This window comes from Canis lupus, chromosome 11 (assembly GCF_003254725.2).
Source record: "Canis lupus dingo isolate Sandy chromosome 11, ASM325472v2, whole genome shotgun sequence".
Classification (NCBI taxonomy): domain Eukaryota; kingdom Metazoa; phylum Chordata; class Mammalia; order Carnivora; family Canidae; genus Canis; species Canis lupus.
Genome location: NC_064253.1, coordinates 35,176,650 through 35,201,325, shown reverse-complemented (window position 1 = coordinate 35,201,325; position 24,676 = coordinate 35,176,650). Strand labels below are relative to the sequence as shown.

The following is a 24,676-nucleotide window of genomic DNA, read 5'->3' as shown; positions in this document are numbered from 1 at the left end:
TGGTTTTCGACAGACTTGGGCAGGTTTTCTTAATAGGAAATATTTAAACGTGATGCCAGTTAATGTTCCATTGTAGGTGAAAATAATCAAGGTTGGATTTTTTTTTTTATGTTTACTGTTTAATGAAACATTGAAATCTTTAAAATTTCGAGTGAAATGCAGAGTTATCTCACTGGAGTTTATGCAGACTCTTGGATGTCAAAGGTGTGATTAAATTGGATGCATAGGGATTTTTTTTTTTTTTTTATGTTTTGTATTTGATGAGGCCTTCTGGATTTGCTTTTTTTAATGGAGATTTAGGACTGGATATTATTGAAAATTTTACACGAAGTTTTTTGTAAATTTATTTTCACATTGGTGTTAGTGAAGTTTGGCTTATGACCTTGAAGAAGTTGTTTTACCTCTTTGTTTCCCATAGGCAAAGGAGCAGTACACCCAGATTCCTAGGTTCACATCTAGTGGTACAGAGAGGAAATTAAGGCCCAGGATTTTTTGTGACTTTTAAAAATAGAGACTAATACCTAAGCGCCATTTTCAGAAAAAAAAAGGTCCTTTTGTTAGCTTATGGTAGGACTCAGGTTCTAAGATCATGATAGAATCAAAAAGATGTTGCGATCCATTGGATTAGAATGCTCCACATCTTTTTTAAATGTAAACTTGATATTCTAAAGTTGTGATTTTCATTAATCTACTCTTCTTTGAGGAGTGTATTTCTTAAAAACAATTAAATACTGTAGTTTTAATTATGTCAACTGGGAGAAAACATACCCGTTGGTTACAGAGAATCATGTAGTATGTTTGCTGACTGCTGTCCAAGTATAAAATGTTCACTGTTTCTTGATCCCCCCCCCCCCCCAATCCAGTTCTTGCTTACAGGTTTCCTTCCTAAACCTGGAAAGATCTACCCCCTAGCCCCAGTCTGTCAAGTCTGCCTTTCACCAGTCTTACCTTGAACAATCCTTACACAAAATTCTTAATCTATATATTTGTATTTGACACTCTTCTTTTGTGATCACATTTTAATTCTTAAGTGCATGCCTCAATTTCCAGATAGTGTATAAGCTTTTTTTTTTTTTTTAGATTGTAAGCTTCTTGAGGGCAATAGACAAACTGAATTTCGTCATGCCACCCAGTCCTTAGTATGTAATCGTGTACTTATAAAACACTATTTCATGTTTGAATAGAGGAGAGGGAAACTGGTTTAAGTCCAGGTTTAAGTTCCCTCCAAGATATTTTTTTAATGGTTTTAACATCCTTATTTATTTTGAGGTGTTGAAATCTGAGCCTTTAGTGTGTATTTGTATTCACATTTCAATGCTACACTACAATTAAAAGCCAAATGAAAATGTTTAAAGAGTTATTTACTTTTCTTACAAGTTGTCCTCTCCACACGCTTCATTGGGTTAGATGATGGAGTTGGTACTGCTAAAAGCAAAATAAGTAGCCTTAGGAAGGCCAGAATATTTCCCTTCTTTATTTAAAAGGTTCTATATTCAACAAGTTCACTTGGGTGGGAATGGGAAATTTTTGTCTCTTTTCTCCTTTTTTTCTTAGAAGCAGGTGAATTTGGTTTGATACTGTGTTCAAGAACTATATTCCTTATTCTGTCTTCTCTGATCCTAAAAAATTATGTCTTTGCTTTAGAAAGGGTAGGGTGTTTAAGGTTTCATCTGTGAAGGTGACAATTGTCCATACTTTGATGTTACTATTTTTTGGCTCCATATTCCAAACTTGATTAATTTTTAAGTTTTGCATGTTCTTGTAATCCTGTATCCTTAATAATTGTTTTTACAGTCAGCTTTTAAAAAATTGCCTGACGTTTATTAAACTCCGTAGGTACTGTACATGTAGAACTGTTTGCTAGGGGCAGCCCGGGTGGCTCAGTGGTTTAGCGCCACCTTCAGCCCAGGGTCTGATCCTGGAGACCTGGGATCTTAGTCCCACGTCAGGCTCCCTGCCTGGAGCCTGCTTCTCCCTCTGCCTGTGTCTCTGCCTCTCTCTCTCTATGTCTCTCATGAATAAATAAATAAAATCTTAAAAAAAAAAAAAAAAAAAACTGTTTGCTAGAAGAAAGAAGCATATGAACTAGGTTGACAGAAAATGTCCCTTATCTTAAGGGCTCTGAAGGATTTTCACAGTTTTGGGGGGCCTTCTCATGAGGTTGAAATGAAATGACCAGTATGATGATGGTATAGGTGAGGAAATTAAAGTCCCTAAGAGTGTTAGGTGACAATGATTCTGTTGATGTCTGAAACCGTCGGACTGCCAGTCAAACCGCTTTCACAGTCCTCTTCAACAAAGTAAGGCATACAGAGCATAATAGGTCCTCAAATGGTCTGCTCCTTTTCTAACAAAGCTAACTGAGTTTTTAAAATGTCTTTGAAATTAGGACGGTTATGACATAGAAATGTTATTATGAAGTTTAAGCAATGAAAAACCAGAAATATTAAATTCTGGCTTGATGTTACTGCCTGATGGCTTTACCCTTGAGGTCTGCTTTCCCTTTGTTGTTAAGGGAAACTAACAAGTATTACAGATATGTTAGACATAATAGCAGCTGATACTTTCTTTGTTGCTTACTTAGAACACTTGAGAGAGAAATGAAAAGGAACAGATCTTCATGAGAGTCAGCCTTGTAGGTGTAAGGTCTTTCCAGAATACGTGTTTCAAACTAAGAAATAATACTTGAAACTTTGGTTAATGTCTGCTTTTGTGTTACTCTGATATTTGTATAGCTTCCCTGCAGAAATATCACTTAGGATTTTTTATAGGTTCAGCTCCCTTATCTGAAAAGCTCAGGGTCAGATATGTTTAAAATTCTGAATTTGAGGATTTTTAAAGGTAATGATGGTACATATGGTATATATTTTGCTTTTGGTATAGGGTCTTCAAGAATGGCAAATAGTAATCTAACAATATTTTTGCGGATAAGCATCAGTAGAAACACTGATGAATAAAAGTAATGACGAAATAGTTTCAGTGTCAGTCCAGGTTTTGCCGTCAATTGAATTTTGAGAAATATTTTGGGTTTAAGAGCTTCTTGGGTTTCTGAACTGGGATAGGGATTATGACCTATAGAATTGGTCTACTTTTATCAGATCCTTTTTGGATGTCTTGTTCTTTATTCTGGTGTGTTGAGATGTGTGTGATTTAAAAGATTTTAATTTCTCTGATCTTTCTTTTAGGTAGATGAAGTTCCTGATGGAGCTGTAAAACCACCCACAAACAAACTACCCATTTTCTTTTTTGGAACTCATGAGACGTAAGTCCTTTTAGCTCTAAAGGCAAATCAGTTAATTCAGCAGGGTCATTGAGCATAAAATGAAAAACAAGTAGAGATTATTTCAAAGAGAAAGTAATAGAGTAATGATAGGGAAACTTTTTTTTTTTTTTTTTTTTAATGATAGGGAAACTTAAAGATCATCTTTGAACTTTAGAAAGTCTTCAAGTTTCCCTTTTAAATTTTATTTTTAAGGCAGAAAAATTAGATGCTGCTGGCTTAACTTTTATTGGAATAGATGTTTCCTTAATCTTGAAAGGGGGATGTATATGGATCCTCAGCAACCAAGAGAATGGCTGATAGATGGAAGTATGTAAAGAAAGTTCTTGACAGGGTATTTGGTATTGATACTTAGTATAATAAATGCTTTTCATAAGGACAGCCTTGAACCCCGTTTTAGACTTTGTGATATTAGCCACATAAATGGTATATTAGGGGAAGAGTGAGAAGAAATCTGCGATAGTTATCTCTTGTGTGTATTTAAGCAGTCCTGAGAGTCACTGTGACTATTCTGCCCCTGGTGGATATATGGTCCGAGGAACAATTTGGTAGTGCAAATTAATTTTTCAAAAATTATCGACTATTGTTGAATTGGTACTTCTGGGTGCATAGGACTACTCCAAGGCCTATTGCATTGATTTTGGTATATGATACTCTACATATCTATAATTTAACAGTCTTATAAGTACTGTTCATATATTTTGTTCATGATTTTGGACTTGAAGTTTAAAACTTGCAGTAATTTTGGTAAAGTAGGCTTGTTAACCTTGGACCAGGACAAACAAAGTTGGTGATACTCTAATTAGAATTATGTGGTCCTAACAGTGTCTACAATTGCAACATTTGGTTTAATGTTGCTTAGTTATTGTATGAACTTTCACATAATTTTTTTTAACAGCTTTATTGAGATGAAGCTTTCATCATAAAGGTTCACTTGTTTAAAGTATGTAATTCAGTGGACTTTAGTACATTTATTTTCATATCCATTAGCAATTATTCTCCATTCCCCCCTCCCCTAAAAATTAGACAACCACTGTGTATATTTGCCAATTTTGGACATTTCATATTAATGGTATTCTATAATGCCACATGATTTTTTTTTTTTTAAATACAGTTTTGAGTCTAGAATTGGACTGGCCTTCATAGAGTTGGCCTTCATAATTAGTTTAGGTAAATCCTACATATAAAAACTTAGGTTTTGTAAGAAATGATGAATTTATAACTCAATAGGGTAATCTATCATTTAAAAAACTCCCATAAACTTAATAGGAAAAGGTATCTCTGATGAAAAATTTGTGTATGTGTAATGAAATAGCAGTTTACCAAGTGTGGTACTAGGTCAAGCTGCACTAGCATCACATGGGAATTTTAGGCCTGCGAATTCTAGGACCCCACCTCACAATTACTGAATCAGAAACTGGAGTGTGTTGGGCAGCCCGGGTGGCTCGGTGGTGTAGTGCCAGCTTCGGCCCGGGGCGTGATCCTGGAGACCCAGGATCGAGTCCCACATCGGGCTCCCTGTGAGGAGCCTGTTTCTCCCTCTGCCTCTCTTTCTCTCTGTGGCTCCCATGAATGAATACATAAAATCTTTAAAAAAAAAGAAACTGGGGTGTGGGGCCCAGCAGTCTGTTTTAACAAGCTTTCCAGATGATTCTGATGCATGTGAAGTTGGGAAACACTGTAGTAATGTAAGTAGACATTCCTTAGAATTTTTCAGTTTTGTAAGATTAGAATTTTTTTCTTTTAGTTTTTAAAAATTTTTATTTATTTTTTTAAAGATTTTATTTATTCATGAAAGACACAGAGAGGGAGAGAGGCAGAGACACAGGCAGAGGGAGAAGCAGGCTCCATGCAGGGAGCCCGATGTGGGACTCGATCCTGGGACTCCAGGATCGCGCCCTGGGCCAAAGGCAGGCGCTAAGCCACTGAGCCACCCAGGGATCCCAGTTTAGAATTTTTAAAATTTGATTTCTCTGAAATGGGACAGGTTTTATATAATTTCCTATGTATCCCTGTAGCTTCATAGGACACAGTTTATTTTTATATTGTATTTAGAGGAATTACAATACCATCCCTCAGCACTTAAAAATGAAGATTTTTACATTGAAAATATCTGTAAATTTTATTTTATTTATTTTTTAATTTTTATTTATCTATGATAGTCACAGAGAGAAAGAGAGAGAGAGAGAGGCAGAGACACAGGCAGAGGGAGAAGCAGGCTCCATGCACCGGGAGCCCGACGTGGGATTCGGTCCTGGGTCTCCAGGATCGCGCCCTGGGCCAAAGGCAGGCGCTAAACCGCTGCGCCACCCAGGGATCCCGAAAATACCTGTAAATTTTAAAACAAAAACCAAGTAGCCAAACTTTCATTAAACATTGGTTAATAACGAAATAATGGTATTGAGTGATTAATGAAGATAATGATTATTAATGTTCAAGAAATCAGAATATATTTGTGGATTTAGAATATAACTTTAAAATTAAGCTAATAGGGCCACCTGGGTGGCTCAGCGGTTTAGCACCGCCTTCAGTCCAGGGCGTGATCCTAGAGTCCCGGGAACCAGTCCCATGTCAGGCTCCCTGCATGGAGCCTGCTTCTCTCTCTGCCTGTGTCTCTGTAGCTCTCTGTCTCTGTCTCTGTCTCCATGAATAAGTAAATAAAATCTTGAAAAAAAATAAAATTAAGCTAATAATAAATTTTCAATTCAACTTGTGATATTTTGTGCCTTTGTGCTGTCATAAGTATACCACTTATCTTTGGAAAGGCAGTGTTGCTGTATCTGCATTGGTCTGGTGACTTGCGCGCGCGCGCGCACACACACACACACACACACACACCCGCTTTATTCCAACAGCCTATAGTTAGGGATAAGGGAAAGGAAGAACATGGGAGAAGAAATGGCAATTTGGAAAACTATACTTCTTCATAACTGATTTATAGATTAAGTTTTTTTTTTTTTTTAAATATTTTATTTATTTATTCATGATAGAGAGAGAGGCAGAGACACAGGCAGAGGGAGAAGCAGGCTCCATGCACCGGGAGCCCGATGTGGGATTCGATCCCGGGTCTCCAGGATCGCGCCCTGGGTCAAAGGCAGGTGCTAAACCGCTGCGCCACCCAGGGATCCCTAGATTAAGGTTTTTTAAAAGGTATTTTTATTTTTATTTTTTTATTTTTATTTATTTATGATAGTCACAGAGAAAGTGAGAGAGGCAGAGACACAGGCAGAGGGAGAAGCAGGCTCCATGCACCGGAAGCCCGATGTGGGATTCGATCCCGGGTCTCCAGGATCGCGCCCTGGGCCAAAGGCAGGCGCTAAACCGCTGCGCCACCCAGGGATCCCTAAAAGGTATTTTTAAATGTGAATTAATGCAGAATCTTTTTGGAGCTTCATTCTTGCTCTGACCTAGAAACATTGGTTTTTCCTAGTCTTTTATGACATTCCAGTTAAGTTCATCCAGTAATCGAGTTTTGAAATATTAGACAACAATGAGCCCTTATGTATACCAAGTGTGACCATCTGCTAGGTATCTTAAAACTATCATTCAAGACAGATTCTTAGTATATGAGACTGACAAGGACCCAGTGCTTTGCTGGAGCCAAGTTGTGGCGTTATCTTTAATTACATATTATAGTCTTTCCCCTTCCTCCCCATGTGTCATCACCCAGCAAGTTATATTCTTTTAAAGTGCATTATGATCTGTCCGTTCTTTATCTCCTCTACGGCAACTTCAGCCCATGCCACAATTACTCTTATAAAAATTGTCCTAACCCTATCTTGGCCTCAGTTTGATGCTTCATGTATAGTCAAAGCAATCTTCATATCCTAGTCAGATCTTAAAATTTCCCAGGCCAGAAATCTTCAGTGGCTTCCTTTTTTTTTTTTTTTTTTCCAGTGGCTTCCTAATTATAATTAGCGTTACCAACGAACAGAACCCTCAAATTTGTCTGTAAATATGTTTATTAAGACCCTGTATAAATTAGCCTATGTTTATTACTTCTCCAACCTCATCACATTTTTTCACCTCAGAAATCTACTTTTCTCAGGTCCTTGCTTTTTTTTTTTTTTTTTTTTTGGAAATGCTTTCAGATCTTAGCCCACATCCTCTTTGTTATACTTATTTCATTGATTGCTATGATGACTGAAATTTTTTTTCATCTTTCCTTCACCCACAAATGAAGAGCTTAGAGAGCAGGGACCTTTGTCTATCTTGTTTGTCATCATTTAGTTAAGTGCCTGATGCATACCAGTTGTTAAATATTTGATGATAGTTGAAAGTGTATGCCCTAGATAAAATCATTTGTTGATTATGAATTTGCTGTCCATTAACCAACATTTATACAGTATTTAAGACAATTAAATCAGAAGACTGTTTATGAATTCTGGCTGCTATTTACCTGCTAGATGACTTTAGGCAGGTTACTTAGTCTTGTGTCCTTTTCTTATTTGTAAAATGGGAATATTTACCTCAGAATTTTGGGTTGTAAACAAGATACTACATGAAAAATGGCTTAGAACAGTGCTTTGTATGTATTGATAAGTGTCAGCTACTAAAGATAATGTTAGCATATTATTATTATTTTTTTAAAAGATTTTATTTATTTATTCATGAGAGAAAGGCAGAGACACAGGCAGAGAGAGAAGCAGGCTCCATACAGGGATCCTGATGTGGGACTTGATCCTGGGTCTCCAGGATTACACTCTGGGCTGAAGGCAGTGCTAAACCACTGAGCCACCCAGGCTGCCCTTAGCATATTATTTTTAAAGACAAGTACTTATAGTGTTAAATTGTTCGAAATGCAATTCGAGTTTTGCTGACTGCTATTGCTTACTGAGGAAATACTCAGGTCTATCTCTAAAATTTAGAAAATTTAATGAAGATGGTATTTTGTTGAATTTATTTCCTTATTGGATTTGTCTTAATACAAAGAGGTTAGATGCTCAGTTCTAGGAACTTCAAAAATATCTACCACAGGCTGTTTTAGAACCTGCCTGATACAGAGTTTTGGTAATGAGGATGAATGGGGAGGTAGCAGTTTTTTTGTATAACCTGTCCAACAAGAAAAGAATAAAGAAATAATCATAGGGTGGGATTTTATTTTCTTTGCTTCTTGTATACAACTTCTGTATTCTAGCCATAACTAACTGTGTGTGTTGGTATGGGACTTTACATGGTATAGTTTCTCATAAGCCTTATACCAAATAATGAGGACAGGAACTGTTTATTCATCTCTATTCCAGCAGGCTCATGGCACATAGGTATATATTCAGTTGTCTCTTGAATCATTTGCTGTTAGAAAGAATGTATGCTTTTATAAAACAGCATATTTTGTATTTTGTGATCAAATAATGAAGAAATGAAGCACCAAGTTAGAATCAATGTTTTCAGAGGTAGGGCTTTCTGTTCATTGGTATTACTTGACAACAGTTAAATTAATTTTGAGCTTTGTAGTGCTTGCTTCGGCAGCACATATACTAAAATTTTGAGCTTTGTGTCTTCATCTCTGTTAATCTTTCCTGGTTTTTACATAGTTCTGGTTTGCTTTATTTTATTTTATTTTATTTAAAGATTTTATTTATTCATGAGAGAGAGACACAGGCAGAGGGCAGAAGCAGGCTCCCTGCAGGGAGCCGATGTGGGACTCCCATCGATCCCGGGACCCTGGGATCACGCCCTGAGCCAAAGACAGATGCTCAACTGCTGAGCCACCCAGGCAGGCGTCCCTTCTCGTTTGCTTTAAAGGTAGAAAGTTCCAGGTGTGTGATAATTGAGCTGATGAGGGAAGCTTCTGTTGTTCAGGGGCCAACAACATGGATTTGAACTGTGCAAGTTTACTTATGTGTGAATTTTTTATAGTACTGTAAATGTATTTTCTCTTTATGATTTTTTAAAATAATGTTTCAGATTTCCTAGCTTATTTTATTGTCAGAATATGGCATATAATACATGTCACATACAAAATATGTGTTGATTGAGTTATCAGTACATCTTCTGGTCACCAGTAGGCTAAGTAGTTAAGTTTGGGGAGAGTCGAAGTTATTTGTGATTTTTGATGATTTGGGGGGGGGGATCAGCACCCCAAGACATCATGTTGTTCACGGGCTGACTGTTAACGATTTGCTATTCTCTTAGGACATTTTATATCAGCCTTGATTCTTAAGGGTGAGGACAGTGGTATTTAAAGTCAGAGTTTATATATATATGTGTGTGTGTGTGTGTGTGTGTGTGTGTATAGATAGATTGATAGATATGGGATCAGTATTTTAGTAGATGTTTCAGAGCCTGTATTACAGTGATTAAAGGAAACCCTGAACCTTCTTAAGGAATACTGTACAAAGTTGAGGCTCTGCTATTTAATAGCTAGATAACCTTGCTTGAATGAGTTAACCCTTCTGGTCTTAAGTTTTCTAATCTTACAATGAGGGTTTAGGTAGTACCTAAGTTCCTTTCCACCTTTGGATTTGATAGGTTACTCTGAATTAACATATATCTTTTCATTGTTAAAATTAAAAAAAAAATTAGGATAGTTTCTATAAAGGGAAAAAAAATTTTATTTCTATTTTTTAGAAATGACTCCCAAACCTGTTAATGTTTTGATGTATTTTCTTTTAGGTTTGTAGGTTATTATATTTTTTAAATCTTAATTTGAAAACTTTTATTTATTTATTGTTTTGGTAGGTCATTTTAAAATGAGCTGCTTTGAAGAATGAATCAGAGCCATAGCCACATCATCTTGTGCCCTTGGGGACTAGTGATGGCTGTCTAAGCACTCTCTTCATGAAACCTGTGGGATTGCATTCCCAGGGAGGATTCTGTGTATGTGTGCATGGGCACCTGGCCATGTGCTCTTTTTTTTTTTTTAATTAAAATAGACCTAATTAAAATTTATTTTAATAATTAAATAAATAAATTTTATTTATTCACTCATTAGAGACACTGAGAGAGAGAGAGAGAGAGAGAGAGAAGCAGAGGTACAGGCAGAGGGAGAAGCAGACTTCATGCAGGGAGCCCAACGTGGGACTCGATCCCAGATCTCCAGGATCACGCCCTGGGCTGAAGGCGGCACTAAACCTCTGAGCCTCCCGGGCTGCCCATAATAGACATAATATTGTAGAAGTTTGGGGCATCTGAGTGGCTCAGTTGGTTGAGTGTCTGACTCTTGATTTTTGGCTCAGGTCATGATCAGGGTAGATATTCCATGAGATAGAGCCCCATGTCAGGCTCTGGAGCTGAGCACAGAATCTGCTCTCCCTCTGTTCCTCTCCTCACTTGCTGCTCAGGCACACATAAATAAATAAAAAAAATGTACAAGTTTAAAGTGTATATTGATTTGATACATTTATATGTTGCAGTATGAGAACCACAGTTTGATACATTTATATATTACAATATGATCACCACTATGGTACTATGGTAATAGCTAATACCTTCATCCTGTTCCATAATTATCTTTTTTTTTTTTTCTTTTATGATGAGGATGTGGGAGGATTCTTCTTTCTTCCTCCATGGTTTTTTGAGTCTCATTAAGGGGTTCCTTAGTTTTGAACATACATCCTTTGACCCAGCAGTTCTGCTTCTATGTTATGAAGAAAGGTGCAAAGATTGAGCAGTATTCTATTTATTATGGCTGCATTATTTTATAATAGAAAATTTGTTACAGAAAGTCCAACAATAAACAAGTCAATTTTGAGATAGCCATTTAGTGAAATAGTATGTAGCTGTTAGGAATTATTGCCATGAAGAGATGTTCATTTTAATTTGAAAAAGTGTGGATGGCTATGTAGCACGTACATCTAAATTACAAATTAGTACGTGTATATATATATAACTAAAAAGGCTGAAATAATAGCTGTTTATAGTTGGTAAAATGGTGGATCATTATTGTTTGGTAGGATGTAGTATTCACTGAAGAATATTTTCAACAGCTTTATTAACATATAATGCATATCTCAAACAATTCACTTAAGTGTAAAATTCAGGGGCACCTGGGTAGCTCAGTCAGTTAAGAGCCTGCCTTTGGCTCAGGTCATGATCCCATGGTCCTGGGATTGAGAGCCCCGCATCAGCTCCCTGCTCAGTGGGGAGAGCCTACTTCTCCCTGTCCCACTGCCACTCCCCTGGGGCTTGTGCTTGTGCACGTGCTCTCTCTCTCTCTCAAATAATCTTTATTTTTAAAATATTTTATTTATTTATTCATGAGAGACACAGAGACACAGGCAGAGGGAGAAGCAGGCTCCACGCAGGAGCCCACGTGGGACTAGATCCTGGGTCTCCAGGCTCACACCCTGGGCTGAAGGTGGCGCTAAACTGCTCAGCCACCAGGGCTGCCCTCAAATAAAAAATCTTAAAAAAAAAATAATAAAGTACAATATAGTACAGCTTCATATAACCAGAGCAGTGCAGCCATTTGCACAATTGTAAAACCTTTTCATTGTGCCAGAAAGAAACCCTGTACCCATTTGCAGATACTTGCCATTTCTCCCCAGTTCTGTCTCCTCTTTTACCATAGGCAGTCACTAACCGATTTGCTTGTTCTGAGCATTTCCTGTGAATGGAACTGTATAACATGTGGTCTTTAATGACTGGCTTTTCTCATTTGGCATGTTTTCAAGATTAATCTGAATTGTATCATGTTATAGTTCATTACTTTTATTGCCAAATATTCCATTGTATTAATCTACCATATTTTATTTATCCATTCATCAATGTATAGACATTTGGGTTGTTTTACTTTTGGCTGTTATGGATAATACCAAGTTTTGTGTGTACCAGTTTTTGCATGGACATGTTTTTACTTCTGTAGGAGTGGAATTCCTGGGTCAAGTGATAACTTAATGTTTAATCCTTTCAGGAATTGCCAGACTATTAAATCAGCCATACATCATTTTAACATTCCTACCATCAATATATGAGAATTTTAATTTGTCAGTATCTTTGCTAAGACGTGTGATTGTCTTTTTTATTATAGCTATCTAGTGGTTAGTATCTTGTGGTTTTGATTTGCATTTTGCTGATGACTAATGATACTATCTTTTCATGTCTGAATATTTTTTAACCTGTACATAATGTGAACTATTTAGATTTATAAAGGTTTTTCTCCCTTGGAAAGGCATATTTAAATTTTGGTATATTGATAAAGATGCAGATTTAAGAATGACTTACATAGTTGACCCCCTGAACTACATGGGGGTTAAAGGCTTGTACAATTAATGTACAATTATTTATGTACAATTAATTAGTACATATTTTGTATGTTATGTGTATCTTGTGCTGTATGCTTACAATAAAACTAGAGAAAATAAAATTTAAGAAATACATTTACAATGTGGTTAAAAAAATAAATCACTTTCATAAGTGGTTCAAACCCATTTTGTTCAAGGGTCAGCTATACTGTGAACATAATGAAATAGTAAAAGAAAGTAGAGCTTGAAATTTGAATCTAAAGAAGGATCGGAGGGAGAATTTTTTAAAAACCTGTTTGGCTAAAGTAAGACTAACAGTTACCCAAGGATAGTCCAAAGATATATGTAAAACAAGGTGGTGTGAGTAAGACCAAATGTAAATGATTACATTATATGAAATAGAATTCTACTAAGACTTTCAGATTGGATTAATAATCTAGTTATTCTTTGTGAGACAAAGCTCAAATAAGAAAAGACCAAGTAACTATATAATATAGTCACAAAAGCAAGGATGGGAGTATTATTATCTAATAAAAATAGGATTTTAAAGTCAAAGCATGAAGAGGAGAGAAGGATACAGGCCCAGTTTGCAAGAATTTTGGATACCATGGTTTAATTAAGTAACACCAGTTCCCCAACAACATGGTTCAAATTTCATATACCCTGGAACATTAACTGTAGTTGCATAAGCCACAAAATTTGCTGCTATAGCTCTTCAGTCCACGAGCCAAAATAGAAATAACAGATGGATAGCATGTCCCTTTTTTCAAAGGCTTTTGGTGACTGGTCAGTGTTTTTTTTTTTTTTTTTTTTTTTTAAGATTTTACTTATGTATTCATGAGAGACACACAGAGGGAGAGGCAGAGACATAGGCAGAAGGAGAAGCAGGCTCCATTCAGGGAGCCTGATGTGGGACTTGATCCTGGGGACTCCAGGATCACGCCTTGAGTGGAAGGCAGATGCCCAACTGCTGAACCCCCCAGGCGTCCCTGTATCTATTTTTCAATTCATGCATAGATGACCGTGTACAGTGGTGGTGTTGCCTTTTTATCTCTCAGAGACATACCCACTCAGGTTACACTTAAAAAACAATATGGGGATTGGCCAACAAAGATGAAAGTGCAGCAAAGAAAAATTAATAACACTAGAAGTGAAATTTGAACTGAATGTAAATGGAGTTGTAAAATAAATAGCTAACCTTCAAGTGTAGACATGCCACATGACTGCATATGCAGCCAGAGGAGCTTAGTGAAGGCAAGCTTATCAACATAAATGAGGAAAGTGGTTATAATAAAAAGGATGAAGATGTCTCAGAGGAAGTGATGCCAACAAAAAACATTAAAGATATTTCACAACATTGAACGTGCAAAGGATAAAATGTTGGAAGCTGATCAGACTTAGAAAGGAGTATGACAGTTCGCCAAGGCATAAGAAATATGTTCACTCCATACATAAATTACATGATCAGAAGGAGGTAAGCACTGTTCAAACTATTCTTGAATTTTATAATGTTCAAGAATATGAATGTTTATAATGTTTTAAATTACTGTGTACTAAATAAGTATTAGTTTTACTATTAAATGTGTTTTCATTGTCAGTAATAGAGTTTAATGTTTTGACAACTTTAAGTTATGGAACGATCATAGTTTTTCCCATTTTTTTTTTAAATTTTATTTTTATTTTATTTATGATAGGCACACAGTGAGAGAGGGAGAGGCAGAGACACAGGCAGAGGGAGAAGCAGGCTCCATGCACCGGGAGCCCGACGTGGGATTCGATCCCGGGTCTCCAGGATCACGCCCTGGGCCAAAGGCAGGCGCTAAACTGCTGCGCCACCCAGGGATCCCCGTTTTTCCCATTTTTAAAAAAAATGTTTTAATTTATTCATGAGAGAGACACACAGAGGCAGAGACACAGGCAGAGGGAGAAGCAGGCTCCATACAGGGAGCCCGATGTGGGACTCGATCCTGGGTCTCCGGGATCAGGCCCTGGACTGAAGGTGGCACTAAACCGCTGTGCCACCCGGGCTGCGCAGTTTTTCCTATTGTTAATTAAGATTGCCTTGCTTTGTCTTTTTTTCTTTTAACATTTATTATTTTAGGCAAGCGGGTAGGGGGAGGGACAGTGGAAGAGAACCTTCAAGCAGACTCCCTGCTGAGTGTGGAGCCTGACATGGAGCTCACAGGACCCTGAAGTCATGACTTGAGCCAAAATCAAGAGTCAGATATCTAACTGACTGGGTCACCTAGGTGCCCCTTTGCATGGTCATTTTTATAGTCTCATGCTGTCATAGAACTGGCTGTTTTGAGAAAAGAAAAATAATCCATGTAAATTTAACTGTCAAACCTTTGTACACTAAATCGTGGTAGAATCAGTCTTCTCTTTTTTTTTCTTTCTTTTTTTTTAGGTTTTATCTATTATTTGACAGAACAAGCAGGGGGAGTAGCAGGCAGAGAGAGAAGCAGACCCTCCCCCAATCCTGCTGAACAGGGAGCCTGATGCAGGGCTCAGTCCCAGGACCCTGAGATCATGATCAAAGCCGAAGGCAGGCACTTAACCAACTGAGCCACCCAAGGGCCCCCAGTCTTCTCTTTTAAATAACTTCTAAGTTTAGAGTCCCGTCTAAAAATGTTCTGTTTGAAGTTTTAAAACATTTTTCTATAGTTTTATTAAATACTTAAGGTCTCTTCCCCTTTGAGAAGTTCCCGATTCCACCAATTTTGAGCCCTTTGGGCATTTTGAACTGTAAGAGATGGTGCTGTGTACATTGCTGCTTAGTATCCAACTTTTTGTTTTCTTTCCAGTTTCTAAGTTTCTGATGGTATTGTGTTTCTTTTCGTCTTTGGCCTTATGAGTTGTTTTTGTGAGGTTTTGGGAGAGAGAATTTGTGTTAAATTGCTTTGTTCTAACTAGAAGTATATTTGTTTTTGATCGATATTTAACTCAAGTTATCTAGTTGGAATTTGAAACATTATGTAGGAGTAATTGCTTTACTTTTTTAACTAAATGCGTTAGTTTTTCTTTTTTTAAAAAAATATTTATTCATAGAGACAGAGAGAGAGAGAGGCAGAGACACAGGCAGAGGAAGAAGCAGGCTCCATGCAGGGAGCCTGATGTAGGACTCCATCCTGGGTCTCCAGGATCAGGCCCCGGCCTGCAGGCAGTGCTAAACCGCTGCGCCCCTGGGGCTGCCCCTGCGTTAATTTTTCTAATTTGAGATCATGGGTAGGAATGAATGATTCCTAATAAAAGCTGAATTTCTGAATCAAATGAGATAATGATTCAAATGTTCTTTAATCGATGTACTGTTAAAAATACCTATATACAGTGAGAATTCTAAATTACAGAATTTAAATTATAAGGCTAATTTTTATATGTGCTGGTTATATTTAAATAGAACTGTCTTTTTTAATTAAAATTTTATCCTAAAGCCTTTTAAAATACTCTAACTGGACTGTTAACTGTAGTCATTAGGTCCTAAATTCTTAAAAGAATTTCACCAGATAAGGAATTTGTTAAATATATATAATAATTTTATAATCTTAAATTATAGCACATTTTAGAGGATATGAATAGTAATCTGCTTTCCCTTTTCCTTTTGGTGAATACATGTATATCAAGAAGCATAACCAAAAAACTCATAGATACAGTGCATCTTCCATTATAGAATTAACAGACATCCACAGGACAGACTGACATAAGGGGTCTGTCCTGGAGATTATCTCCAATTACACACAGTTTCATCATTTACAGATTTCATTTTTGTGCATTTGTCTGCTCACTAAAAATATATTGGTAACACCCCGATCAGTACTCATGGTGCCTTCATGGGCAAGCAAAATGGTAAAACTTTTGAATAATTTGATGCACACATTCTTAGCTGAAGCTGACCAGGGCAATACTTTGTCGCCTTATTTTTGCTCTCATACTGTAAACAGCTGTCCTATTTTGCAGTCTTATGTAGTGCTATAGTTTATGTATTTTTGTGCTTTTCTTTCTTGGTCGTTTTGCAGTTTGTAATAGTTCCCAAATATGGTGCTGAAGTGCTTTTTAGCATTCCTAAGTACAAGAAGGCAGTTTTGTGCTATATGGAGAAAGTATGTATGTCTTATATAAGTTGCTGACTGTGAGTTTAATATTAATGGGTCACTAACATATTAATTAAAGTATCTTTAAAACAGAAACACACAGAAAAAAACAAGATTATGTATTGATTGGTTGACGATGTGACCAGAAGCTCAAAGGAACCCTGCCCTTTATTTTCTGCGGGGCAGTGGTTTGTTACTAATTCAGTGTTTGTGGTGACTTTATAGAGCGTATCTACCACAAATACAAGACTGACTTTAATGAATATATGATTGAACAAACGAACCAGTTATAACCTCTCATTCCTTCATTGAATATGGTAAAATCCTTAACACATTCTATTACAAAAGCCTGTGTATATGTACATAGAGTATTATACCTTATCGATAGTTTTATGAGTTGTGTATTGTACTAAATTACTAAATTACTTTGAAATAAAATCATATTTGGAGTGCATTTTTAATGGATAAATGTAGTTTTATCAGTTCATTCTGGGGTATTTTTTATTATATACATAAAATTTACCATTTTAACCATTTTCCTTTTTTTTTTTTTTTTTCCATTTTAACCATTTTCAAGTGTACAGTGGCATTAAGAACATTCACATTGTGCAACTTGAGTGTTTTTTTTTTTTTTTTTTTTTTTTTTGAGTGTTTTTTTTAATACAGGAATGGATTCTAGGAACTTGTGATTGAATTTAATAAAAGTGTCTGAACTTAGGTCTAATGAGTTATTTGTGTCTACCCTTTATGTGAGACTTTTTAAATGAATTTGGGGTTAAGAATTGTTTATAATTGCATCATAGGGCAGTGCTATTTAATGACATATATTTGAGATTGATTTGCACTTATATTTTTCTCCTTCTCCTTTTTTAGTGCTTTTTTAGGCCCAAAGGATATATTTCCTTACTCAGAAAACAAGGAAAAGTACGGCAAACCAAATAAACGAAAAGGCTTTAATGAAGGTTTATGGGAGATTGATAATAATCCGAAAGTGAAATTTTCAAGTCAACAGGTGCGTTGTATTACATAAAATTTAGTTTAGTATTATTTATTCAGTGGTGGGTGATAACCACTATTATAGCCATAGGGAAATAAATATTAAGAGCCTTGTGGATTTCAGATTAAATTGTGCTTGTGAGGTTGAACCTTGATTTTTCATATCTAGATGAAATGATGAAAATATTACCTACATGGTTAAACAGATCTCAGAAAACTGAGAAAAATATTCAATTGTTTAAGTCCTGATTGGTAGTTTGATGTATCATTGACTTTGAAGCCATATATACTGTTTTCTTAAATTCAGGTTTTATAATTTGAAGAATGTACTTTTTTCTTAAACATTTTAATTTTTAAATCCATAAAATTGTATTAGAATACAAATCTCACATGGGATAAATCTGTTACAGAAGTACAGCACAATGCAAATTATACTTAAATGTTCTTGGTGTTTAGAAGAGCAGCTTTAAATGAACCCTCCAGTTTTATGTTTTTCATTTGTCCAGAGGTTTTGTTCATTTAAATTAGACTGAAGTAGGAGTGCCTGACTGATAGTCTGTTGAGCATGTGACTTTTGATCTTAGGGTTGTGAGTTCAAGCCCCACATTGGGCATAGAGCTTAAAATTTTTTTTATAAATAAATAAACTAGACTGAGGTAGTAAAATCTAAAGGTGATAGCAAACCAGAAATTCTACAGCTTTCTACTTTTATGTCTGTGCTTGTTTTTTTTTTTTTTTTTTTTTCTGTTTTTGCGTGTGCCATGCTTTTTCTCAACTTTGATAACTTTTCAGGTGATACTCTCCCTGGAAATTTAAATCTTACATTGAGGCTCCAAGGCTGCATTATGATCCTAAATATCTTCATTACCACCCAAAACTTAATTTGTTTAATCATACCATATCATATTTGCTCTGTACTTAACTGCCACAGATAATGAACTCCATGAATAAATAAGTTGTATGTGTCGTATGTGCCTAGTATTGCTATATGTGTGGCAGGATTAAGTATTCACTAAATATTGTGTGAATGTAAGACTAGATGGTCTCCCATCATTGTTGCCTCCATTGTAGAACGGGAGTCCAAAGAGACTGAATTAATCTTTCCTAAAACTTCACTCTGATCGGGATCCCTGGGTGGTGCAGCGAGCGGTTTAGCGCCTGCCTTTGGCCCAGGGCGCGATCCTGGAGACCCGGGATCGAATCCCATGTTGGGCTCCCGGTGCATGGAGCCTGCTTCTCCCTCTGCCTGTGTCTCTGCCTCTCTCTCTCACTGTGTGCCTATCATAAATAAATAAAAAATTAAAAAAAAAAAGAAAATTACAAACTGAAATAAAATTAAAAAAAAAAAAAAACTTTGATCATCTGTCCTGTGATTTCACCTTCAAGAACGTTTTTATCCTCCTGCTAGCCCAACATGGTCACCCTATTCTCTGTTCCTGTGTACCTACTAAACTCCATGTAGTTTTCACCATATATGCTTGGGATTTTCCATTTCAAAATATAATGAAATTTTTAATATGTTGTATACATGAAACCTAGCAGTTTTCTGCCCGTAACAAAAGTGTAAAAGGTTATGCTGGTGGGATGTACTCTGTTCTGGCTCAAACAGGTCCCCAGTGGCACATTCCTAGGATTTGGGGAAAGCGGTGATCCCCAAACATATATAACAAAAAAACTGACCATGGTGATTTACAGAAATTTATATAAGTAATTTTGAGGGCATTTTTATATTTTTTTTGTTGTGACTTTATAATTTTATGGGTTTTTTACAAAAGAGGAAATGGGTTTACAGTTTAGACTTGAGAAGGAAATCATTAGAGGCACAGTTTGGACTTGGAGTACTATCATTTTGTAGACCTGTGCTTACCCTCTCCCAGTATGTAATGTGTTAACCTCTGTTATTCATCTTTCTGGGCCCCTAGTAGTTCATCTGTGTAAGTTTCTTATCACCTGAGGGTACTTTTAAAATTTAGTAATGATTACTTCTCACCACCATCCTGAACCCAGAGGAATGAATGCTGCCTGACTGAATTTCCATTCACGAATATGGGGGGAATAAAAAGATGTTTGGTGGCCTCCCACTCGGTACCTTTTAAATCAGAATCACTTAAGTTTATGTCTCAGGAATCTGCATGTTAAATAAACTAAGTATGAGATCTAGATCAAAGTCTTTAAATAAAGCTGTGATATATGTCCTTTGCTAAAGCTCTGTGTCTTGGAGTAAATAAGTTTCTTTTTAGAATATGTCAGTAGTGAATAAATAGAATGCTATTGTAAATCAAGTTACGTTCTATCTTGTTTGATATTTATTGGTCAGGAAATCAGAATGGTATTCTTTGTAATTATACTTCCATTTCTATCTGTCTCACTGTTCTATCCTTTACAATTTGTATACCTTTAATTCTAGGAATACAACCCCTTATAAAACCTTTTAAAAGAAAATAATACAAAAGTAGAATTTAAAACTTTAAAAAAATTATGTATGTTAAAAGCATACATGTGGAACAGAAATGAGAATGCTCTTATAACTTTTTTGTAAATAGGCTCTTGAATCTTTTCATGGGTAGAAAAGTTTTAAATTGGGATAAAATGTTATTCTGTGAAGTTAATAGACCTGAATGTTTATAGGCATCAACTAAACAATCAAATGCATCATCTGATGTTGAAGTTGAAGAAAAAGAAACAAGTGTTTCAAAGGAAGATACTGACCATGAAGAAAAAGCCAGCAATGAGGTATGTTTAATTTCTCTTGCATTCTAAACTCGTTGTAAGGAGGAAGTTGTAAGATGGGTTGGTCATTTGATCGCAAAATAAAGTAATATTTAAACTAGTTGAGTAATGAAAGAAAATTTGTAAGGCTTATTTCCTTGTGTGAATATTAAATGCTGTATTGTAAAATAATTTTTGCATTTTTAAGATGCAGGGATGTTGTAGCACCTGACTGGCTCAGTAGATAGAGCATGTGACTCTTGATCTTCAGGTCATAAGTTTAAGCCCCACATTGGTAATAGAGATTACTTACCAAAAAAATGCATGGATATTTTTATTTGAAGTTACTTTGCTCTATAATATGTGAGGTCCACCTATAGGAGAGTGAGTTACTGTTAGGAATCTTTTTTATTTATTTTTTTATTTCTATTTTATTTTAAGATTTTATTTATTTATTCATGAGAGACACACAGAGAGAGAGGCAGAGACACAGGCAGAGGGAGAAGCAGGCTCCCTGTGGGGAGCCAGATGTGGGACTTGATCCCAGGACCCGAGTATCACATCCTGAGCCAAAGGCAGATGATCAGCCACTGAGCCACCCAGGCATCCCAGGAATTTTTTTTAAAGCAAAGTATTGTGGGATGGGAGGTACTAGAAAAGATATTGAACTGAATTTTTTTTAAAGATTTTATTTATTTATTTATTTATTTATTTATTTATTTATTTAAATTTTTAAAAAAATTTATTTATGATAGGCACACAGTGAGAGAGAGAGAGAGAGAGAGGCAGAGACACAGGCAGAGGGAGAGGGAGGGAGAAGCAGGCTCCATGCACCGGGAGCCCGACGTGGGATTCAATCCCGGGTCTCCAGGATCGCGCCCTGGGCCAAAGGCAGGCGCCAAACCGCTGCGCCACCCAGGGATCCCTAAAGATTTTATTTATTGGGCAGCCCGGGTGGCTCAGCGGTTTAGCGTCGCCTTCAGCCCAGGGTGTGATCCTGGAAACCCGGGATCGAGTCCCATGTCAGGCTCCCTGCATGGAGCTGCTTCTCCCTCTGCCTGTGTTTCTGACTCTTCTCTCTGTGTGTCTCTCGTGAGTAAATTAATAAAATCATTTTTTAAAAAATTATTTATTTATTCATTCATTCATGGGAGACACACAGAGAGGCAGAGACATAAGACAGAGGGAGAAGCAGGCTCCCTATGGGGAGCCTGATGAGGAACTTGATCCCAGGACCCTGGGATCATGACCTGAGCCAAAGGCAGACGCTCAACCACTGAGCCACTCTGGTGTCCCTGAACTGAATTTTTAAAAATCTAGCTTTGCTTCCATCTCTGTATTTGATTATCTGTGAGTTGAGGATACTGAGTCTTTTCAGGTCTCATGGAATGGTTGTTAGATGATCTCCAAAGTCTCACCCACTTCTTAAAATTTACAACCCGAAAATTCAGGATTGTACTGTAGAAAAAAGTGGTTTTATAAATTTAAAAAGACAGATTTCCTTGTGCACTAGCAAGCATGAATTTTATATTTCATCTGACAGGGGTAAGTTTTTTTATTTTTTTTAGACAAAGATACTGGCTGTTCCTTTCATTTTATAGTGATAGTGTTGACTTTGAATGTTTATAATTTTAAATTTCAGTGTTGCAAAACAAGTTTACCTAGTGAAATATGGGTATTATTTGTAGTTTAAGAAATTTGCTTTAAGTCTTGACATAATTTATTCAGTTTCATTTGTGTGTGTGTGTGTGTGTGTATATATATATATATTTTTTTTTTTTTTTCAAATTTCAGGATGTGACTAAAGCAATTGACATAACCACTCCAAAAGCTGCCAGAAGAGGGAGAAAGAGAAAGGTAATGTTAGTGCTTAACCACAGGGATCTTAAAATAATTTTTATTTTAGATTGAGAAAGAGATAATGAAATCTTATTAAATTTAGAGTTGGCCCTTTACTCCAAGTCATTAATTTTTTGAAAGGATAGTTTATATTTACTTAGGAAAGTTATCTGTGTTTCTTTTCTAGTGATATAGCACCCTTAAGATAAGTTGAATGGTCAAAAACAAAAAACAAAACAAAACAAAACAAAAAGATAAGTTGAATGGTAGAGGAATTAAAATGCCTCAGTTTTCATTCCTGTTAACAACACTTCCTCAGGGTTTCTCCGTAAAATGGATAATAACATATACTGATAAGGTTGTTGAAAGGATGAAATGAGTTACCACATATTAAATATCCACAATAAATCCTGGTACACAGTAATTGCTCTGTCAATATTGTCCATTCTAATGTTATTAGCAGAATTGTTGCATGAAATGAGAATATGTGACATTTTAGGAGGAGGTACACCCTTGCTTTAACTAATGTTTCTTCTTCCCTATATGAAGTTTTGTCATCACCTGTTTCTGACAACCTGTTTATGTCTCAGACTATTATACGCCAGAGATTCAAGGAAAACTAAGGCTTCGGTTATCTTACGAGGAAGTAATATACAAAAACATAATTATAGTGGCTTTTTGTTTCCTGTGGGATATGTGGAAGGAGCTATGATAACTTTAACAGGATTTTAATAATGGCAGAGTCTTGTCAGGTAGATGAAGGAGGGGACGTGAAGAACATGTGAGGCAATCTGAATAGTATATATAGAAGTGTAGAGAAAATTTCATTTTAAGCATTCCATCTCAGTATTACCAGACCATAAAGTTTGAGGGAAAATGGTACAATACCTTAAATTTAACCTTGAACTTAGAGAAGTGATGAGAGCCATTTAATCACTTATATTTCAAGCAATGTGAATGATGGAGACTGGATTAATGAGACAAGTTCACAGATTAATTCAGAATTTTAGTACTAATGTCACTGGTGCAAGCAGAGCATGGAGTAGTCAGTAATAGAAGATAAGGTCTCTTTTCGTTGAACATGTATTTTTTTTGTTGAGACAGACAATACATAAAATAAGAGTTAAAAGAGGATAGTGACTTGGTGATTAAGTCATGAAAGGCTTTTCTAAGGAGTTAGCATGAGATTGAGAGGAAGGGACCTTCTAGCAGGTTTTTTAGTGTTGTAGACTCAGAGATAGGATTTAAGAGAACTGCAGGGGTTAACATTGATGGTTGATTGGAAGTAGGTGTGTGAAGGGACGGAGGAATCTAGGGTGACTCCCAAGGTTGCCTTGGTTTGGGAGCAGAGGCATGGTGGGGAAGAGGAAGTGAAACATCTGGGGGAATTAGACTGCAGATACATAGTTTTGACATCAAAAGGGGAAAAGGTAAAAGTGAAAAGATGTAGTCACTACTATAAAGATAGGACAAAGAGGTGAGGTGGTCAAGAATGCAGAAACTAGAATCCTGAGAGAACATAATGGAGATGAGCGGTTGCTTTGTAGAGTGAAGGCTGAGAATGAACTATCAGGTGAAAAGAGAAGATGTCAAGGGAGGAAAGAATTTTTTGAAAATGGTCAATAATGTCCTGATACAGAGAGGATCCTGGAAGATATTTGATAGTGGGGCTCCCCCAGGATACTTTAAAGTCAAATGGTAAGGGCAAATGAAGGGGGTTGCAGAATAAAATGTTCAATATTAAAGTTACATTATGTTTGAAATCTTTGAAGGGAAGGAGAGAGAATGCAGCAACAGGGATTTGCATGGTTAAAGGAAAGGTTTCAAGTGAAAAAAATATGAAGGCTCTAACAGTTCCTTGCAAAACTGGGAAAGATTGAAGATGTGGAAAATATGAATAATTGTAGTAAGGAGATGCAGGATGAAAGAAAGGAGGGGGGCACATTTGAAGGACGAGACTTAACAGGAAGAAGGAGATGGACATTTCATCTTTTTAACATTAAAGAGAAGGATGGAGGAGGTTATTTAAAAATTCTGGGGAGAATTGGGAATTAAGGGATATGTATGTAGCCTCAGTCTCTTTAGTATCCCGTTCAGAGGAGGACTGCATGTATGATATAAGGCAAGAAGAAAGGATTGAAATGCTGGTGAGGAAAGAGGGCACACACAACAGGATAAAGGTATTAATGGATGGCTTTGAAATCTCAACTGAGATTGCATAAAATGAATAAGTGTTTGTATCATATCTCCCCCCCCCCTCAGGTCTCAGTAGCAGGGAATAATAGAACAGAAAAGGTAGAGTTTTACAGAGATTTGTGGGACAGGTGTAGCAAAACAAGAAAACTGGAGGGCTTGCATATGAATAATGTAGTCCTATGAGGTTGGTGGTGGGGTGCTTTTAGGTAAGATCATGAAGGGAGAGTAGAGTAGTACAAGAAAGAGGGTAATAAATGGGGAGTAAAAGTGTCAAAGGGTTAGAGGTCTTAGATCAAATAAATACAGAAGAAATAAATTTGTAGTCTGTGTTTAAGATTTAAGTATGTATATTTTCTTTTATTTTCATGAGGAATGTTTTTGAC

At 36.4% G+C, this 24,676-nt stretch overlaps 1 protein-coding gene across 5 annotated transcripts in view; it reads left to right on the top strand.

Annotated features, from left to right (window-relative positions):
• Positions 1 to 24,676, top strand: part of PSIP1 (PC4 and SFRS1 interacting protein 1) — a 43,438-nt gene that overhangs the window by 1,089 nt on the left and 17,673 nt on the right. For all 5 annotated transcript variants that reach the window (XM_049116139.1, XM_025432940.2, XM_025432941.3 and 2 more), the window contains exons 3-6: positions 3,186 to 3,262; positions 17,427 to 17,565; positions 20,178 to 20,282; positions 22,053 to 22,115. In XM_049116139.1, the coding sequence (XP_048972096.1) occupies positions 3,186 to 3,262; positions 17,427 to 17,565; positions 20,178 to 20,282; positions 22,053 to 22,115 (384 nt within the window). The remainder of the gene's footprint in view (positions 1 to 3,185; positions 3,263 to 17,426; positions 17,566 to 20,177; positions 20,283 to 22,052; positions 22,116 to 24,676) is intronic.